The sequence below is a fragment of the Symphodus melops genome (assembly GCF_947650265.1).
Source record: "Symphodus melops genome assembly, chromosome: 11".
Taxonomy (NCBI): domain Eukaryota; kingdom Metazoa; phylum Chordata; class Actinopteri; order Labriformes; family Labridae; genus Symphodus; species Symphodus melops.
In genome coordinates this window covers 23661289-23683009 of record NC_136701.1, presented here as the reverse complement: position 1 = coordinate 23683009, position 21721 = coordinate 23661289, and the positions used below count along the sequence as shown (strand labels likewise).

Sequence of the window (21721 nt, the reverse complement as noted above, 5' to 3'; positions counted from 1 at the left end):
CAGCTAAAGAAGCACTGTGACCTTTGACAGAAAAAAAGAAAATACTTTCTGAAATATCCTACAGTTTTTGCTCTGCGAAAAAAAAAAAAATCCCACATTCCTAAGACGTCAAGTTCAGTAAAAGTCAGGAGAGTCTGAATGTAGGACGACTGCTGCTCTACTTCTTCTTCTACTACATGTACTGAAACACTTCTTCGACTTGTCTTACGACTGGCTACTACCACCACCACTGATATTTCACCTGCTACTGCTACTCCTACAATTAAAACTACTAAAGGCTGCTAGTTGAAGTTGAAGCAACATCTCACCGACAATAAAGTCACGACCGAGGGCGTGAGATTTTGAGATTTTGTGAGATTTTGTCAGTTTTGAGAGTCAGGACTCTGGTACTGTTACCACCACCACCGCCCACTCCATTATTACTCCTACGTCTAGAATTAAAAGCAGGAATGTGCTCACTACTCTCACTTCGTCTTCTACTTGTTCTACTTCTTAGAGTCTCATTGTTTCCCCTTTTAATCCCACAGAGACAACTCTTATTCTGCTGTGTTTAACACCCCTCCTCCTCCTCCTGCTGCTTTTACTTCATTTGGTTTGACTCGACCATTTGTAGATAGTTTCACATCTTTCAGTGAATTTTAAAGAGAAAAAAATGAAAATTGTACAAAGTACAGGAATGTATTTCTTGACCTTGCTATATTCACTGTGTGTTACATAAGGTGGAGTCGCACAAAGGTACAAACAGACAAGTAGGGTGAGTACAAATCAGAAGCCAACAAACGTAAATGTACTGAATGCTTCCACGCAGAGAATGGGGGCTCGCTGAGTGGGCTGCTGATGCATGAACATGAAGAGGAACCTTATGCTATGGCCCCGAGAGTCACGACATCTGAAGCCAACACGAACACCTCCAGGCACGGCCAGATTAACTCGGTAGGTGGTTCCACGCACAATTCTCCAATTGACCCCCTGAGCCTTTTCTTAATTAGCAACCCTTTTGTTTGTTAATTTCTTGATCCATATACTTATATTTTAGTCTAAAGCATGTCAGGGAATTGCTAATCCAGGCTTGCCTGTGGGATTCTCTTGGAGAGACTTGTTAAAAAGTCAATCTCCAGCAGCACATAATAACACCAAATTGCAGGTATTTCTTTTGGATGAAATTGGGGTTAATCCCTGCAGGAGAGTTTTACAGCTCCTCAGAAGGTTTTTGGACGGCTGCTAACTGTTTGTGATGGCCCAGTATCTCAGGGAGACTCTTGCTAATGCATCTGACTGTTTTTCCTCTGATAATGAAGAGAAACATTGGTTTTACTTAATGTCATATATAGAGGTCATCATGCTCTTTTAAGACATTCACAATGTTGATTTGGTTTCTTTTTTTAAACTTGTACTTGTACGGCTTTAATTCTAAAGTAGGAATAAATTCAAACTAATGACAAGCTGATTGAATCTTTCAAATTAAGACAGAATATGCTTTCTGATGCTTTTATAAAAACCCTGAAACTGCCGAATAATAATGGACTCAAAGTGTAAAATGTTGCAGAGAACTTCAAATATGAATGCCGCTCAACGTTTGAAAAACGTGTGTCAAAGACATTTCAAACATATTGTAATTCAAACCTTTCAAAACCAACATGGCTTTTTCCCCCCCCCGAACCCTCTGAAGTGCTGCTATCATTGGCAGAGAATTCAAAAAGGTAAAAAAGAGTCACATTTGGCAGCTCACAGTCTCATTTGGCATAACTACTATTTCTGTCTAATGCAATAGATCTGAGATGAACCTGAACTCTGCGATTACAGCTCCAGAAAGTGTCGTTATTTTTATCTGATGTTTCCAGTATTTGCCGTTTTTGGAGAAGGGATTTTATTTTCTTAATGATTCCATTATCTAAGATAAAGAGTCTGCTCTGGTTTAAGTTCCACATTAAGTTCAGTCGAGATGATGATTGTTATTGGCAGCGCTTGTTGGTGGGACTTTTGTGTTGGCAGTGGGCTGCAGAGAGCACCGCTGCTCGGTGGCAGCAGCAGAAATTTGTGACCGAGAACAGACCTGTGAAGGACTGGGCTCCGTCCAATCAGCCCCCAGGGAGGATCTCTTACTGCTCAATTCTAATTCATGTACATATAAATAACTGTCAGTGGCTCTGCTAATTGGATTAAAAGGCTGTGTAGAGGAGAGACAGGGGAGATAGAGAGAGTGGAGGAGGCTACAGAGGCAGCGAGCTTGATTTACAACAGGATATTTTTTATTCTAAGGGGATATCTCTGGAAGTACATTCTCACATCCTGACCCAGCCAAAACACATTTCACTTTTCTCAATAGTTTTTTTTTTTTTTTTTTTTATCAATCCAAAAACTTATTTTAGCCATATTCTTGAGATGCTTTTTTTTTCCGAATGGGCCTTTATTCCCATATTTTTCAGTTTGACCATATTGAAGATAGATGTACCTGTATTGCTATTTCTTCCAAAGGCTACGCCTAATGTTTGGCTTATGTTGTTTCTGAGTCATGCAAATGCAGTAGAACAGCCAATCAGTCTAGGATATTTGGGGGTGATTACGTTGGTTTTAAAGTGGACCCCATGCGCCTGTATGTCAGAAATAACACTTCCTAACCTGAGGTTTGAAGGTGTAAAATCTAAGCAGCCTTTAAATATGAGACTAATCAAGGCATGAGCTCTCCTTAAGAGCACAAACAACAAAAAGAATATTCATTTTTAAACCTAGTTACCTGGCTGCACGCTGAAACGTAAAGGAATTGATGGAAAGGAAGCACCAGGAGGGGAGCCGGTGGCTTAATTTGACTGAACAGGGGAAACCTCGCCCGGCGCGGACACGGAAAGGATTGACAGATTGATATCTCTTTATCGATTGTGTGCGTGATGGTGGTTCAATAAAAAACAGGCCAGCTTTTTCTCGTACGGAGCTTTTCTGTGACATTCAGGATTGATGGGGGGGGGGAAAAAAGTATCACACTGTGATGAGCCCAGTAAACAACACAGTCGACAAACTGCTGCAAGTCCAAATCCACAAGCTGGAAATGGAGAGAATCTTGGCTGTCAAAGCAGTTTGGTTTTCTCTTGTTCATCTTTGAAAGTTTAAAATGCAAACGTGTTTATTTGAAAAAAAAGAAAACCTTGTTTTTCTAATGCAAGATTCTCATCATCAACTCTGAGATATGTTCTTAATCGAATCCAATTAAAATAAAGCGGCAATAAAAAGCAGATTTTCTCTGATCGTTTTAAATAACTCTGTGTTTTATATCAGTCTGATAGAGCCTGAAATAGCCTTCATTATTGCAAACACAGATATCAAAACCTGAAAATGACGTTCTTTCTTCCAAATGGTTTAATTCAAACAACTTAGTTATTTTGAGAGAAAAATGCTGTTATGTTTTTAAAAAAAAAAAGGAAAAAAAAAAAAAGAAAGAAAGATCTTCAGATCATTGATTTCTATCCCGGCTCTTTTCTGGATAACTGCAGGGCACATTACGATGCTACAACTAGCTCTCTTCACAACACTGAAGATGCATCAGTCAGCAGCAGCAACAGCCGCCGCATGAGATTTGAGAGAAATGGTCTGTGGAGAATGCAAGAGAGGCAGATAGAAGCACAATGTATGAGAGAATGAGAGAAACTGAAATGGAGAAAGATTGCAGATTGCAGATTGCACGTCCCAATACACAAACACTATAAATGCTGAGAGGAAGCATGTCTGGAAAAAAAGAGAAGCTGGAGAAATGGTGATAGGATGAGGTGAGGAGAAGTGGAGGAACACGGGAAAGGCTTACCTGGTTCTTGTGCAGCTCCTGTGTCGAAAGAGGAGGAGGAGGAGGATAGGTGAGGAGGGAGGAGAAAAGACAAACAGAAAGGGAGATTAGCATTTGAAGCCCCATTTAAAATGTAAAGGCCCCCATCTGCGCGTGTGCATAGAGGAACATGCGTGATAAGTGTACAGGAGAAGGCAGGTTCAAATGCAAAGAAAAGTCATACATGCTGGTCCCCTCTGCAAGAAGAAAAATCAAACCAAATCAACCCAAAGAACACAGCGGATATCAGAAACTCAGAGTTGCAAAGTTAAAGTGTAAAGTTTGAAATAAATGCAAATTCAGTTGGCTTCAAAAAAGAAAAGGCTTTGATCTGCATGTTTACACCAAAATCTTGAGGTTTGGAACTTCAGAGATGCTGAAATCTCGAGCTAAATTCGGCTACTTTCATGTCCACAGAGTAACAGTAACATTAGCCGCACCAAAATGCATCAAGAGCGCCGCAGCAATTAAGACACAACGAGCACCTTTAATGCATCATGTGACATGAGTACACAGAAACAGGATCGTCAACGTAAAAGCGATCTGTTATACTCCCTGTCACTGTTAATGATGTCAGTGTGGGACACCTAATGAGCAGCATTGTGAGATGAAACCTCCTTATTTATCTGATATTGGCGACAGTGAAATCCCTCGTCGGCCTCTGCCCGTCTCTTCGACACAAACACTGCAGATTTATGTACATTGTATATAACCATCGCTGCAGACTGTAAACAAAATAACAGCAAAACTAAATTAACGAGTGAAAACTGACTCAGATGTATGAACTGGGACATCTGCATAAAATCCATCATTGGCGGGTGTGAGCAGTGTTGGCCCACAGTTTACAGTTGGCATCCATTACGGCCCCCCATCATAGAAGAAGACTTTCCAGCCAAGTGAGCATCAGGATTCAAGCTACGAGGCATTTTTTGATTAGTAAACCTATTTCCTCTTCAACTTCTGCCAAATCTCAATCATGGTGATATTCTAATTACCATTATCCCGAGCAAGAAAGAGAGACAGGCATTGAGTGGGTGCGTGTGAGCGAGCGAGCGAGTGAGGGAGAAGAGGAGTGTGTGAGGGAGGCAGTCTTTGCACATAAGCAGGAGAAAGCAGCGTGACGACCGAGTGAAACAAAGAGAACAATATCAGCTTCTTTGTGCGTCTCCTTCCACCGCGCCGTATGTGGTCCAGACGCATCTCGTTGAATCGCTGCTGATTCGCTTCACCCAAATCCCAGGACGCGTATCTCTGCCAGCTTAAAGGCTTCAAAAAAAACAGTCGCATAATGCGTTGTCCAACCACGTCGTAAATAAGGAATTTACATTCATTTCCAAGCTGCTGCATTCATTTTAAACCTGTTTAGTGTTTAATGAGCATGACAAATTCAATTTCATGCAATCTGAATACAATCTTAGCAAAATCTCCGGCAGCTCCAACAAAATATTAAAGTTTGATGGAGTTTGACAGCCTTCAGCGTCACCGCTAAAACTTTCATCAGAGCTTTTAAGCCTTTTGGAAATCGGATTTAAATAGTAGAATATGTATATTTGATATCGAAGTGCAGAAGACCACTAAGTGTTAGTCCATCTTAGTCAATAAATACTGCTCATTTTGCTGAACAGACTGTGTGGGAGTGACTCATCTTTAGATTAAACACCTGTCTTGCTTGGTAGAAGGCTGTTTGCAGACTGGATCCTCACCTTCAAAGTAAACATCTAAATCTTAAAGTCTCTCCACCTATAGCATCATTGCTCCCCTGCGTTAGCATTCAGCTGCACACAGGAAGCAGAGTAACAAAGTGCTTCACAGACCACCCTCCAGTTCAGTTTCAGGCAGTCTGATGGGGGGGGGGGGTTGCTTGTGGGAGATTACACAGCAATAGTCGAGACACGGAGAGGCTCCCTCCATGTTAAGTAAATGGAGAGCGGGGGTAGAATAACTTTGCCCCTCGTGGGTTTTAGCGGGAGTGTGAGCTATCCAAACCCCCGACCTACAACCTCCAGAGGTGAGGTTAAATGACAAGGACTGCAGAGATGCATTAAACATGAGTCATTTGGACAGAGAGCTCAACGTTGGACCACTCCAGAGATGATAGGGACATTAAGCAGGGTTTCACCAGAGCCTGAGCTGCATTTAATGAAGGCCTCTGCGACCGCCCAAAGTCTCTCTCTCCACGTTTGACTCACAGCCAGGGAGCTGAGTTGTTCAAGATAAACACAGCCACTACTGCTTCTGGCTCCACTCCTCTGAATTCCTGCCACTTCCTCCTCCTCCTCCTCCTCCTCCCCCGACACTCACTTTTTACCTTGAGAACTTCTACCTTGAGTTGTAGTCTGCTCGTGGTGAGAAGTGGTCAAGACTGACTCGAGGAGATCTTGTCAGAGACACAACAAGCAGTCAGGCACAAAGATGTCGGGGAATTCCAGGTCGGAAATGTCCCCATCAAAAAATGAAACGAGGAGAAACAAAGACTAAAATGTTCACATGAATCTGAACATCAGGTTGAGCGTACAGACTGAGTAAAGACCACCAAACATGAGACTATACATTTATCACGGCTGAAAGTCCACAATATTCCATCAAGGTTAACTCCTCATGGGAAAACCACTGTAGCATTTGTATCTGTACAAATCAGAGAAGTAAGTTGAGATATTAATAAAAGAAAAACACAAATTTATTTAATATCATAAAAAAAGGTACAACATTGAATGTATGGATGCATGTCCTCTCAGGGCTTCCATAGATCTATGAAGAACTTTTTGGTTAATATTTTGCATGCAGGGAATTGTGGCAGTGGTCTATTTTGAGTTGCATTTAAACCCCCTTGTTTTCAACAGTTGTGTCTCAATATACAATCAGCTGTGTGGCTTTGGCTCAGCGGTGTGGTTGGTCGACTCTGAAACGGAAGGTCAGGGGCTTGATCCCAAACTCCTGCAGCAACATGTCCTTTATGCAAGACTCCTGACCCTCTGCGTCATCGGTGGCACAAGTGTGTGTGTGCATGTGATGAGTTAATACTGATGGACTCTTTACCCAGCAGCCTCTACCTTCAGTGTGTCAATGTGTAGGTGTGACCTGCGGTGTAAAAGAGCTTCGAGTAGTCGGAAGACTAGAAAAGAGCTCCACAAGCTCAAGTCCATTTAAGTCCATTTAACGGACACTTTAGATGTAGGTTTATCACAACATGTGTTGACAGCAGTCCTAGAGAAAAGATCAGACTAATTAAGACATCACCAATCAACCTCAGAGGGGCTTGAACATCAGAAACAAAGACCATGGCAGGAGCTGTTGGTTGATCTTGAGTTAAAGCAGACAGACGAGCACAGTCTGGAATCATATCACAAAATCCTGATCAGAGCTTTAAAAAGGATGTTTTATACTAAATAATATATTGACATGCTGAAATGGAACAAGACCTTTAACACCTCTGAATTTAAAACAGGGCTCCACGTTGTCTCCTCACTAAAAAAACCTGAGCATTAGTGAAATGGTCTGCAGCATCAGAAAACACATTTAAAACAAGAGAAAAACCTCGTATAGTAACAACAACAAAAAAAAAACAACAACTAACAAGTCCCAGGTGTTATGAGAGTGGTCTGAAAAAAAAAAAAAAGAAGCCCACAGACATAGCAGCTCTGCTTTCATCTGTATTCATCAGGTGAGGGAGGCCTGGACACTCTCCTCTAGAAACACAATAATAACAATAGCTTCCCTTCCACACAGCAGGGCCGCACGCTCCCAAGCACGTCATTTTCAAACGCAGCTCTTGGTTAATGGCCTGGAACACATATTCAATGTCTATCAAAGACGGACGCTGCTGGGATGGATGCACATGCTGACAACCTCTCTCTCTCGCTCCTCGATCACACAAACACGAGCTAACACTGTGCCCCCCCCCCCACGACACACACACACACACACACACACACACACACTCCTTACAGCAAACACACACGAAAATAGAGAAGCCCTCCCTGCAGTCAGTTTAAGTATAGCAAGCAATAATGTGTTGATTAAATCTGTGATCAGCTGCCTAAGGGGCATGAAATTGGACATGATGAGTGTGGCACATTAAAAACTAATTATCAATAGCACAAATCCTATTGTCTTTCTTTTAAAGCAGTCGCAGCGGTAAATCAAGTGTGGAGAATGGAACACTATGTGCTCGATCACACTCCTCTCTGAGGTTACAACCATACCTGGATTGTGGCTGCTTCAAGGCTTTTTGATAACATATTAATCTTTTTTTTTTTTTTTAACTGCCTGTAGCACTTCCTTATTGTGTTGCACACTCATGGAGGGTTGACAAAAATGCTGCCAGCAGGGAAGCTGCTTTACCTGCAAGGCTTCACAGCTTACAAGGAAATCAAGAGAAATGTTTTCTTGGTTGTGTCGTTCACGTGCTGAGGAAGGACTGTGAAAAAAACCTCTCTCTCTCTCTCTCTCTATCAATATATATATATATATATATATATATATACACATACATACATAAAAATTGATTCAACTTTGAGGTCATCTCCCTGTTGTCTTTCTGGGATATTGAAAACATAATTTTCCAATCTTACGTTATAAGTAGCTGTGATGGAAAGCAGGGTCAAGGAAACACTGACCTCAACACTGAAGTTCACTCCAAGCTTGCAGGTTCCTTCATCAGTGAGTGTGCAAGTGGTGATTCTTGAACGTTAAAAAAGATGAAGCCCCCCCCCCTCCAAAAATACAGCTAAATAAAAAAAAAGAGATTGACGGTCTCGACAGATCTTTGACAGTAAACACAGTGGTCGCCTTTTTAGTGTTATACATAATTATGACTCAGCTGAGTCAACAAGAGCAACCCAGGTTTGATTCCCACCTGTGGCTCGTTTACCACAAACTCTATCCACTGTCCTATCTTTTGAATGAAGGCACATAAAGTCATAAAATAGATCTTTAAAAAAGATTGATTCCCCCCCCCCCGCCCACACCCGACATCAGCCTTCTGCCAGGTTTCTGTGAAAAGTTCATTTATGGAAAATAATGACATAGCTTGGTTGGCAAAGAAACGTTTGTGACCTCGTCTGCCTCTGATAATATACCTCGGTGAGCGACAGCCACCTCTCAGGCTTTAGTGAAGCCGGTGCTTCGCTACGGTGACAAAGTCAATTGTTTTCTGCCATTTCCAGCAAATTACTAAAACTTCAACCAGAGCATTGTTTCTACTCTTTAAAACTAACTGTTTTTAATTTCCTTGTCTAGCTCAGCTCTCGGATTTTTGTGCAGCTCAATAATCAGTTGGGACATGAAAACCAAACAGATCAACCCACGCAGTCTTATGTTAGCCACTTTCCTACAGGCCAATCAATAGCATGACAAAAGTTGAACCGAGCACATCTCTGTACGGAAAAGTAGATTCTGTGAAGGCAGCAGATGAACAAGGCAAATACAAGGAAACTGAGCATTTCTTTTGCAATTATAGTCGCTGGACTTTAATTGAAGCGTCTGAACTTCATTTTTCAGTTAAATTCTAACACAAGACCTCGCACTACTTCACCTCTGCCAGTGGTGGTTTATAGAGGACTCTTCAAATCGTACTTCAGCGTGTTCTGTCCTTGCATTATTTCATTCCTTTTTTTTTTTTCATGTTGCAAAGAGTTAACAGTGGAGTTTGAATTAACCTCCTCAAATCCCATATTGGAAATAAGCTAAAAGAAGAGAATTGGATTTTAAAGTGTGAGGGTCGATTGTAGGACAGTCAAGTCCCACCAAGACTTTCCTTTAAAGACACTTTATTGAACTGACCTGGACCTAGTCCGAACACTATCCTTTCAAGATTTTTTGCATCTTGCCTCATCTTAAGGATGCTTTCAAGATGGCACCTTCTCTGGTTGCTAAGCGACTTGTGATCTAACAGAAAAGTCTCTATATTTCATCACCAACAATGTGCCGTGGGGACAGAATCTACTCTCGTCTCGTCTCTCCAAGAGGATTTCTACTCAGTTATGCACTGAACTGTAAAGCAGCTGTCATTTGATGTAACCTAAGCGGTATAAACATTGCTTCTTTTCCTTCTCCCTTTCCTGCTGATTTTTTTCTCTCTCCTCGGATGTTGCTCAGCCATCCACTCTGCCTTTACCTCCGGCTGTCTCTGGGGCCTAGCGATTAGAGTGCTGGGTGCTGTCCTGCTGATAAGGCTGAGAAACCTCCCTCCCTCCCCCTACCACCAATGGCTGAGTCCTCCGGGTGCAGGAGGGAAAAGAGCCCAGGGTAATGTCCCCAACAACCCCGATCCTCACCCTTTCTTACAATTCGCCAAGTCATTGGTGGTGGCTGAATACAGCGCCTTGTGCAACTAATAGGCCTGCATTTTTATGGTGGATAAGAGCAGCCAGAGAAATGAGCAAAGGTAATACTGCTGCTGAGCCTCTAAAAGTGTAACATTGTGCATGAAGGGCCCTTTTTATGAGGGAAATCTCACATTCTAAAGACTGTGTTTACAGTACATCTGCTAGATTGTGTACACTTCGCTCTGAACATTTAGGACAAATGCAGGTGCTCAAAAGTGGATAAGGTTGATTTCATAAGAGCCTCTATTGTCTCAATTTCCACCCAGCTGCCATAAAAGGGAAACTAATAAAGCTCAGGTTCTTTACACTGAGAGAAATCTCATGTCATTATATCACAGCTGAAAAGCTGGAGTCTGCCATTGTTTATGCTTCATACAGTAAGCCTCTCATTACTATGAAATTACCTGGAATGAAATGGCAATCTTTTATATTTTTCTAATAGTCAGAACACACACGCTTGAGTTGAAACCATTCAGCTTGGGGCTCAAACGACTGAAGGGAGACTGGAGAATATTATAAGATTGTTGAATATGATTTTTATTTGATTCCCTGACAAAAAGAAAATAAAGCTGACGATACTGAAATTAGCTACCGATGAAGTACTTCTGGGTTTTTGTTCTGGAAACGATAAACCAATGCCCTTTTGTTTCTCCACTTTGGATCCATCGATCCATTTATTAACACAACATGTACAAGGCTAGCAAGAATCCACATTATTTGAGTACAACTGATCCGACACAATGATTCAACATAAACAGATGAACTTAAACTAACCTTTCAAACAATGTGCCACCATGACACGCTCACAAACTGTTTGCATACATTCACGAAACCGAGTGCAATTACCTGGAGCTATGGCTCGATGCACACCAAGCCAAGGCTCCACCAGGTGTGCTCGTATAACATGAAAATGTATCATCATACTGTTTTACCGACGGCATCAAGCAGATCAAACAACTCAAACACAACTTTCACACCAACAGTATTGGTTGTCTTTAAATCAGGAGGTTAGCAGCTCGATTTAAAGCTTCAACAGTTGACATGTTGAAGAGTCCTCGGGTGAAACACTGAACCCCAATAAACTCCTAGTGCCATATTTACCATCTGTACTTTACTGCAACATTAAATAATAATAATAAAATTGTTCTGTGGTGTTGATTGATATAAAATAATTCCCCAAAACTGACAAAATGATTGAATCCTTGTACATCACAGTCAAACACTTTCCAACACCACCTTCTCATGTTAAATATGAAAAAAGAAATCTGAAAGAAAAAAGAAGCCACCTCCCCAAAAATTGGTAAAAATGCCCCAGCTATACATCTACTCAAAGACAGATGAAGGCGGAGCCTTTTCCCTAAGGTGCTCCAGAGAAGAAGAAAAAAAAGACTTGGCCTGGCTCATCTCTGGGGTCAAGGAAGAGCCACAGCCATTAATTTTAAATGGGTGAAATGGATTTGTGGTAATGGAAACCCAACGGCTGCAGACAGGTTTGGGGACTTGGTGGTGCGAAGACACCAAATGGCAGTGTGATAACCTGACCACTCAACTGTATGAAGAGGAAGAAGTCAAGAGAACTGATTTGGGTTTTTTTTTTTACTGCCAGAGGCACACTGCGGCACTCTTTAGTGTAATGCATTAGAAATCTATTTGGAGGCATCGGCGTGTGAAGACGTCAAGTAAACTGGCAAAAAGCATCCGATATGGGACTCTTTAGTTTAGCCTGATGTGTCACCACAGAAACAACTGTATTCATAAGTAGTGTTAGGTTGGAAGGGCACTTTTAAGGGCTACAGTTTGAATGTTTAACTGGACAGGTCGGGAGGAATGATATAGAGAACATGTGATTACTGGTATCTCTGAAGCGATACTGAAACCCAGCTCTTCACGTTGGTGTGTTTGGACAGCCTGTGACAAAGAAGCTCCAAACATAGTGCTATTGTTTTTCACGCACCAGAGAAGTGTGGAGTTCATAAACGCTACTGTCAGTCTGAATCTATGAAAAAAAAAAAAAAAACCATTTTATTTATTATACTGTGATCCAACAATACAAGGAAAAAAGAAATGCCTGCTTCAACTTCACATGTAGCTTGTTCACACCCTGCAAACTGTGAATGTGAAAAAGGCAGTGAAAAATATGTTCACAGTGTCAAACATTTCCCATATGCCACCATAAGACAGGCTATTATTTGGAACTCCTTTGAGGTATTGTTTTGATCGCCAGCTTACAAGTCGTGTTGTCAAACGTTCCAATTTGGCGACGAAAGAAAACACAGATCGGATTTCTTAGGCTGGATGTGACTGTAACTTGCAAGATGAACTACGTCAGCTCTTATTTTAGTGTGATACAAGATGTGCAGCAACTCAGTAGATGTGAGAGGTTTGGCCACACTCAGTTCTCATTTCTTGATTTTAGTCTCATGTTTTTTGTACGTTGTTACGTTGTGATGGTTACTGTTTTAATGCTCTTGATTCACTCATACATTGAAAAGATAAACCATCAAACTAATAAAGTATTAAGCACCAAAGAGTAAGTCTATGTTACTTGAGCGTTATATTTGGTTGGTAGTTTTTACTGCTTAACTGTAAAAACGCTGACTATAGCTTCAAAGTCTCGTATCCCTCATGCTATCAGGATTGTTTTTTAACTTCTACTTGTTTTTTATTGAACTTATCTGAAGGTTCTTTGCATTTAACTGTTAAAGCCTTTGTTGTGTTTCAATTTGATTTGATTCTCTGCTGTGTGACTCTTAGTTTTCATTTGTAATTTCAGAACAATCTGGCATTTAGATTTCCTTGAGGATGATTTAAGCTCTCTCTTATTTATCTAACCCCATAATGCAAGATGTTGAATCACTCAGGAAAACAAAATGTTGTAATAAATGTCACACATTTTGCAATGTACGGTTTTTAAAAACAAGCACTTGTCCCCATCCTGTGATGAAAAACCTTAGTTATAGGACAAGTCCATCCTCTCCGTCTTCTCGCCTGCTCCACTTTTCAAAAAAAAGTTTGCTCAAACAGGCTGTTTGGAGATTTTCCCTTTATGATGTCACAAAGGGCAGTAGCCCCTCCCCCAGGTGCGTGACACTCCCACGGCTGAGTCTGAGTCTGCCTTCTTGCCTTGACTTCTTAACTTTGACAGATCATTGAGAAGCTGTACCTGTTTGTCCTGGTTTGACTAGTGAGGGGCTGGAGTCTTTCCCAGGATACACCATAAAAAGCTGAATGTTGTGTTTGCCTATGTTGATTTGTTGTTATTCTCCTCACTGAACGACTTCGGTCTGCACTGAGGAGAAAATTGCATGCTGACCCCTTACTGTCCTCTGGTAATGCCTGTATAATATATGTTCTTTTATAGGTGGGGGTTGGGAAAGCAGGAGTTTTCCAGATTAAAATGCCCCACTTTGAGCTCAGTGGCTATTACGCGACTACTCATTCCCTCCTACCGTGCTTTTTACTTAATTGAATCAGCCAGTCCCCATATCAGATATTCCTTAACGGAATACTGAAACCTATCCACCCTTTTCCTAATACCATTAGGGAAGCGGGAGAGCAAGATGGATGCTTTAATCCTGCTGGTTCAGAGCACACAAAAGGAGAGCGTGCCCTGCAGTAAGACATTAGCCACAACATTCACTGTTAAGCCACAATATTCTTCCACGCAGAAGACTTTGCCCTGACTGAAAGCTGCAATAACAAGAGCCAGTTTCCTGCAGACAAGCTAGCATGTAAATAACAGAAACAGTAACTCATTGCACAGCTTGTTACAGGCGGAAAGAAATAAATTACTGCAACATGTTACACTCGGCAGCACCTTATTTCCATGATGTCTACTGCAGTATTTTACGAGTGCACACGGGTCCACTACATTTATGCCATCTGTTCATGAACCCGGCAGATATGCGGGGAATGCATGTCCAATTTGACACAATGGTGATGCAGATGAATAGGGTTTGGGCGAGCCTCCTGCTGCTGAGGTATTCTTATTTCTCTTCCTATTTTCTGCTGTGTCAAACTGTGGCTAAGCTAAGGTGAGGTCCATTATTTCTGGCCAGCTCAAGCACAAACTAATCCTCTTATTTGGGAGGTCAGCGCCAATCATTATACAGAGGGGTGCCATTACAGTGTACACTCCAGTGAGCTGATTTTCTCCTTACATAAATATATGACTCAAGGGACTGCTCCTACTCCCCTCTCTAATTTATCCCTCCTGCTTCTACTTCTTGGCTCTCATCCTCTTTTTTTCCCCTCTCTCTCTCAACTTCCTGCTCTCTTATCTCCGACCTTCTGAAGCTCCTTTTCACTTTTTACCTTTTCATTTTTTCACTCTCCCACACTTTCAGCTCACATCCCTTTTTTTTCCCACCCTCATTTTTTTTTTTTTTTTTTTCAGGGTGCCCAGAGTGGCGTATAATTGAATCTGCAGAGAATGCATGAGCAGGAACAATTAGCTCAGTCACTCAGAATGTGGATATAGCCGTACAGTAGGATAAACAGAATAATAAAAAGGGAAGGAAAGCGGGGAGATAAGCCTTAACTGTACGGGCTCCAGAACAAAGAGGGAACAGCGCTGACAAAGTAAATTACATTTTGTTCCCACCAAACCCGACAAAGATGGGATACGCTTGTTTTGGACTGCGTGCATTGTCATCGCTGTCATACTGTCCAGCTTACCAAAATACATTAGCAATGACTCACTTCGTTCTCCATTTTTAGGATCCCATGAATCCGTTCATTGGCTTGACAAGAGACTCGACTGACGGAGAGGGAGCCATTTTGGTTCTTGCGCTTTAAAAACATCGGAAATTAAACACAATTCATCCACATTCATCCAACCATTTTAAATTCAACTAACACTGTGAACTAATAATGGTAGATATCACGTCAGATCACAATAAATACAATTTTATGATTTCACGCTTGATTAACTCCATTTTTGAAATTGTGAGTTTCACCAAAAACTGGATTTGCTGGAGGTTTAAATTGAGCCGAGTCATTATTCATGGAAGTTTTAACTCACCACATAATGTCAATCTTTTGGTGTAATAGAAGAAATAGTCACAAAAGGCAATGGCTGCTGACCATTAAGGACCTTTTAATGTCCTGGTAATCCATCCAATCGATTTTGAATCCATGTTGGAATGCTCCATAAGCTAGAGATAATTTATTTTTATTACTTTATATCACTAAATTGCATGATAAAATCTCCTCATTGGCAGAGTCAGTGTCTACATATCCCTCTAGTTACCATCACAGATGGGGCGGCAGCCTGGGTCGAAGCCGCATGATAATAACAGCCTCTTGGTACTGCTCAGGCTGTTAGAAAAGTGCAACAATGCGTGACTCTGCTGAATTTATGAATATTTAAAAATGGGCAAAACAAAGAGGGACACTTTTCTAGCATGGAAAGTAAAAAAAAAAAAAAAAAAAAAGTTTCAGGAAAAGCTTCCCTTCTATCGCAAAAAAAACAACACAAAAATAAAACATATATGCAGCTCTTTGTGGAGCTGACACCGGCTGAAAGATGGACCATAAATACTTCATAAATACCAATTACCTCAAGAAGCAGGGATGAAGAAAAGAGCAGCTATTTCAGCCAATTATGTGGTTTTTCTCTCAAAGGGGGGAGGAAGAAGACTCTTCCCTTTCAAGCCTCCCACTAAAAGAAGAAACCTCTGTCATGTTGTGGAGCCTCAATAATGTTTCTCTCCACCTTCATGTCAGGGATGAAAGGCCCCAAATGTCCTTTGAGTGAAACCCCCCGAGGACTTTACATGCATCAATAACATTTCCATCCTTGAAGATGTTTGAGGAGGACTACACATAATCTTCTCACAGACTACAGACAAATCCTGGGACTTTTATTCCCTCCAATCTCCGAGGTCTTTCCTGTCCGCCATGCCAGAGATGGAGGAAGTCAGGGGGAAAAAGGAGGAAGAAGAACAAAAGAAAAAACAGAGGGAGAGAAAGGGAGAGTTAGGCAGCACATTGCGGTGAGTGTCGCCTGCTTAAAATAGGACAGCTGCCTCTTGAAGGAGCCATCATTCTTCATAGGGGTAGCCTGTCTTCATTTCCACCCTCGGCAAAGCACACGGGGCTTAACACACTTACGTCTGAGGATTTGCTGCTCTTGAAGGTGGCAGTGATTCCCTAGACTGCAGAGGGAGGGAGCACTGAGAAAAAGAAGGGCCAACCCCTTTAACAAGTTCACCTTCTGCTTATACCGAAGAAGACTGTTACCTTTAATTATGTTTAAATGTGTTTTTTTGTTGAGTGCAGACTTCCAAGACATGTTTGGTGATTTGGTTTTAAGCATCAGTTTGCCTGTCAGGGCTTCAAGAACACCAGAATGAGAAGGAAAATCTGCAGCTCCAGCCAACATTTGGGATGAGACAACCACATACAGTAGCATAAATCTTAGACCACCAGGAAGCCCCCCCCCCCAGAGGACACATACAGTAATACATTTTTAAAGTCCCTACGATCTGTAAGGAAAAAAGCAACAACTGCTGAACAAGTGAAGAGTGGGATAATCCCACTGGAAAACAGAGCTGGGAAGAATTCAGAGGGGACAAATCCGGCACATATTTAGAAAGCTATGGAAAAATGTTTTTTTTTTACAAGTTAAATAAAATATGAAGCAATTTGAGTATAATTTTTTTTTCTGCATGCAAATGCTTCTCTTCTCTAGGAAATAAAAACGATTCTTTCAAGTAAAATGCAACACTAAGTGTGAAAGGATTAGATCAATAATGTTTCCATGATGTTACAGTTTCAGTGTTTCTCGTAGAAACGTTGAGAATGATTGTTCCATTAAAGAAATATTAAATATGGTTTACAGATGCTGTGCTGCCGTCTCATCCCCTCATTAACAACAAAGATCCAATGGTTGGACTTTGTTTGGCCCTGTTACTAAGCACCAGAGCTACTCTTCTTTTGAAAAACCTTATGGAGGTGCGTATCCATCTGAACGTCCATGTTTTTTAACCGCCTGTTGTTACGATTCACTAGATTCTTCCATTTCAGTTCAGTAAGGAAATCATGCACAGATTCAGTGCACCATCGCTCCATAAATTATTCATCCTGCGACCCAGCCCTTGTCCTATCGGTACCCAGGACATTGTATCTTCAGAAAAGGGAGTTGGAGCAGCTCCAAAGTTGAATCTTTAATTGTCAGCTTTTGCTATACACGTCCTCCCCCTATGTTCAAATTAAGCTTATGACATTCAGCCACAAAGCAGCGATTATGGAGAAAAGGTTAGCTGATACTGCATCAGCTGCTCCCTCAAAATGACACAGTGAGTCATCTGCAGCGGAGCAGCTGAAAGTGACAACGGGGGATGTAGAAGAAGCATTATGTGTGTGAGCTAATTAAAGAGCTTCATCATAAGATACCTGACGTCCTTCACTGACAACAGGCATGATTAAAGCACCCCTCATACCTGGCAACAGTAGAAACAGAATAACTCGCACAAGCTGCCCACTCACTTCTAAGGCAGTGTCAATTTAGGTGATGCAACCCAAGATGAATATTGGTTAATTAACGTTTTTCCATGACCGAGACGAAAAGCGAGATGAGGCTAAAATTGGATGCATATGAGGAGACAAGAATTTTTGTTTTTTGTTAACAAGATAAAATCTGGACTGAAATGTTCGGGGTGTGCAGTTGAACATTCAGAACCAATCATTTTACACAAGCAGGATAAGGTGTGTGTTCTGCAAGTGAGAAAGCAACAGGAGGAGGTGTGTGTGTGTGTGTGTGTGTGTGTGAGAGAGAGAGAGAGAGAGAGTGAGGCAGAGCAACACACAGAGCACAAGTTGAACAGATAACATTAGCATTAACAGGCTAATGACCTAGCAGTGAGTGAGTGATGTGGATATGCTATCTAAGTATGAATAACCTCCTCAGGTTGAAGCTTCCCTTGAGATAAAAGCTGTTTAAGGTTACATCTGTAGCTCTTCTATGATTTAATGTACGCCAAAGTAATAGACCGCTGTGAAAGTACTCTACGACACGTATTGATGGATCAAAGCTGCACATGTTGCATTTTATTGCTTTAGGTTTTTCACTCGTTTAAGTCCAGAAAAACAGCGTACACAACCTTGATACCAATATCTGATACCTTTACTGGTTTAGAAGAGAGAACATGTTTTGACTAAAAGTAATGACTAAAATGTAGTGACCTTCAAAAAAAAACAAAGAATAGACTCAAACTTAAAAGGGCAGAATTTACTAAAGTATGACTAAACACTAATCAGTGTCTATGAAGTAAGACTCAACCTAAAACAGCTGCCAAAATTAAAAAAGCTCCAAAAGAAACTTTCCATAAGAAAGAGCTGTGAAACCAGAGATATGCTTTCCCCCCCACTTAAAACTTGAGGATGGTGGTCACTAGGATATCTATGGACTGACCCATAGACTGACCTTCAAAGGAAACTTAAACAGTTTGGTCTTCGGGACTCTTTGAAGAGGAATGGTATCTATATCCCTTCTATGAGCAAGGCTAATTAGATCATTGGCATTTGCCTTGAGGAACCTCCAGGCAATAAGTTCAAAAAGTGTATAACTTTGAACATTCACTTAAAAGGAGCGAAAAGCCTTTCCTGTTTCACTCGAAGTTACACTCGATTCCCCCTTAGTGTAACAGAACAGATATTTTATTCCTGCAACACTGACTGACATCCGAGCATTTCCCAAACTGGCAACCGTACCGAAATGAGGCCAGATAACAATGAGACTGTCAGAGAAAATAATAATAAGACACGGTCCTAACCAACCCTTGAACACCATATTGCAAGGCAAATTTACTGTTGAGATGACTGCACTGCCAGATGTGGCTCTAGCACTGCAGTATCACAGGGAAAAAAAGGAAGCATATGCTCCACGCTGAGGATAACTTAACTGGTACAGACCTCTGGTAAGTGGATTGTGAGAATTCCCTGAGCACATACAGCCTGCTTCATACAATATGGCGAGGGTATGCTTGGACTGCAATGATGAGCCAACATACTCACATGATGGTCTGTGATAAATTAGCTGGGGATCTTTGGTGCAATAAATTGCAGCAGATCAAGGGAGCGAACAGCCACTATGACTTCACAGAATATGCTTCATCCTCCAACCATACATCCCAGGATGTTACAAAGATCTAGTTTGGCCTTGGCTGTTTGAAACAGCAATAATATGAGAGGTTTAAAGACTTGGTTTCAATGTTAGCAATCGGGCAGATTGTTGTAGCTTGCTTTCCAGTTCCATGAAAGCGTGTGAAGATACGACACTGCTGTCTGCTTAAATATCTAAATTTGAAGCGTTTTATATCTACATTTGTATCATTTTTCTTATTGAAGCAAGTTTGCTGTTAGTTGCAGAAGTCTGTAGCAGACATCCATACACATTATTTCACAGCTTTCCCATTATAAGAAGCACAATTGTATGTTTTTCCCCCCAGATATTCAAATAAAGGAAACAAGAGTTTGTAAACACAACTAGAGTGTTCTTGTTATCGCAGGAAGGACGGAGTGAAGATGTAATGTATTGATGCAGGTTCCTGCATAGTTCATGCAGTTCTACTGTAGCATTCATTTTTCACTCCTGCATTCATTTTGAATGTGCATGATTTCTGAATCTCCAGCCCGAGCCAGTGGATTCAGTTGAGTCTTTCCTCCTGGTTTATCACCATAAATATACAAAGTGCAGTTTTTTCTCTGAAATTAACAACATGATCCATTCATTAAGGGTCTAACGACACCTTGTTCATTAAAAGAATGTTTTCCCAAGACTGATGAACCAACCCCTTGTGAACCATTTTAAACCACAGCTGAATGTATTTGATAAAAAATGCATCATTTGGTATTCCCACAATGACTCTTGATTTAAAACAATAAAGATCCAATAATACAGCAAGTGGGGTGTTTACTGGCTATGCATGTACAATTCCCTAAAAAGGGAGGGGTTCCTTGCAGATAGTTTTTTTTTTTTTTTTATAGTAGGCAGAAATACTCGATGCGTGGCCACTTAAACTCAAACAAACTCAGTTAACTGTTAGATACCATTCTTCAGCATGATGGAGAAGGGGTAGAAACAATTTGGGAAAATGTTTCTCGAAACGGTTTTGTCTTTCTTTTGGCTTTAGGTAACCACAGGTGCTGCTTGTCAACAGGCAAGGCAGGCAACTACTTGGGGTCCCAGGCCATTAGGGGGGCCCCCCAACAGCTAATAAACTTTAAGCTTTGCCTCAAAATGTGCCCATTTTGCAATGACAGAAGGAAACCTCACTAATGGGGCCCCATCTGATAGCACTCCCTCTAAATGCCCCATTAAGTGTTGCATGCATTGTTGCTATGAAAATAATAATGGACGCTGGTTGGAGGGGCCCCCTCCTAGGGCCCCTGTTGGTAATAATGGTGAGGGTGTGATATCACTCAACTTTAAACACTTTGTTTGCCAACAGATTGGCATTGGACTTGCAGTAGTTAAGAATTCTCGCCAGGTCAATAGATTTTTCCAATTTACATATCAGCTGTCGCTACACAAAACAAACTGTACGATAAAGACTATTTTGGAGAACAGCCAGGAGTTTGCTTTGGTGCAGAATCACCAGTGGAGAAACAAGACAAGCACACATCCACCAAACAAATGCCTTTCTTTTACGGTTCCTAGTTGACTCAGCCTTTACAACAGACATCTGTCTTTTCTTCACAAAGCTCTCACACATTGTTTCTCACTGTTTTTGTCATCCAAAATAAAGATATGCACAACAAAAAAACAGTGTCAATCCAAATACACATTGTTGTAACTGATGTTCACACTGATACCAGCTTTGTTGATGGGTCTCTGTTCAGTATGTATTGTTGCATGTGCCAAATGCTTTTGTTGTATCAATACAGTTGTCTCATTTGGAAATGACACATTATTTTCCTGCTTTGGTTTTTAACCGGTTATTGAGTTAAAAAAATAAAAGAAATAAAATGGCACATTTGGATGTTGATTTTCCAAACGTATCACTTGTTTTTGGTAGTTTGGAGTGTGTGAGGAAACTACTCATCAATAAACTGTACCATTATTACCATTAATGATGTTTAACACAGTATTCGGAGAAGCAAGCCCAGCTCCCAGCACAGAGCTTAAGCTACATGGCACTGTGGTTTAGGTGAAGATGAAAACCTACATAAGCAACTTAAAATAAGTCCTGTCTCCAAAGCAATACCAGGAGAGTGTGTATGGTTAGGAAAAACACAGGGCCAAAGTCAATACTTTAACATTCACAAACAAGCAAAGAGATGTGCACTAAATGTTACATTACAGTATGTATAGATACAACTCACCTTCTCATATTACAAAAAAGAAAATTTCATAGTTTCAGAGAATACCTTCGTTGTATGATTATTTAATGATATTTTATGGCTCCAGAATATCAAGATGAGAATATTTGTAGTTCCCCATCCAAACATCTGATGGGTTAGTTGCCTTCCATCTGCATTATTAGCACAAGGCTGATTTGAACCAGTGGAAATAATGGTTTTCGAAAAGGCAGCACTTTATGGGTTTGGAACCAAGCTAACAAGCAGTACTCTTCCAAAT

General features: G+C 41.0%; 1 protein-coding gene across 5 annotated transcripts in view; it reads right to left on the bottom strand.

Moving 5' to 3' along the window:
- cadm1a (cell adhesion molecule 1a) overlaps positions 1–21721 on the bottom strand; it is a 352880-nt gene that overhangs the window by 103350 nt on the left and 227809 nt on the right. For 4 of the 5 annotated variants that reach the window (XM_079356721.1, XM_079356723.1, XM_079356724.1 and 1 more), the window contains exon 2: positions 3794–3811. The exons of the other annotated variant lie outside the window; for it this stretch is intronic. In XM_079356721.1, the coding sequence (XP_079212847.1) occupies positions 3794–3811 (18 nt within the window). The remainder of the gene's footprint in view (positions 1–3793; positions 3812–21721) is intronic. 5 annotated transcript variants of the gene reach the window in all.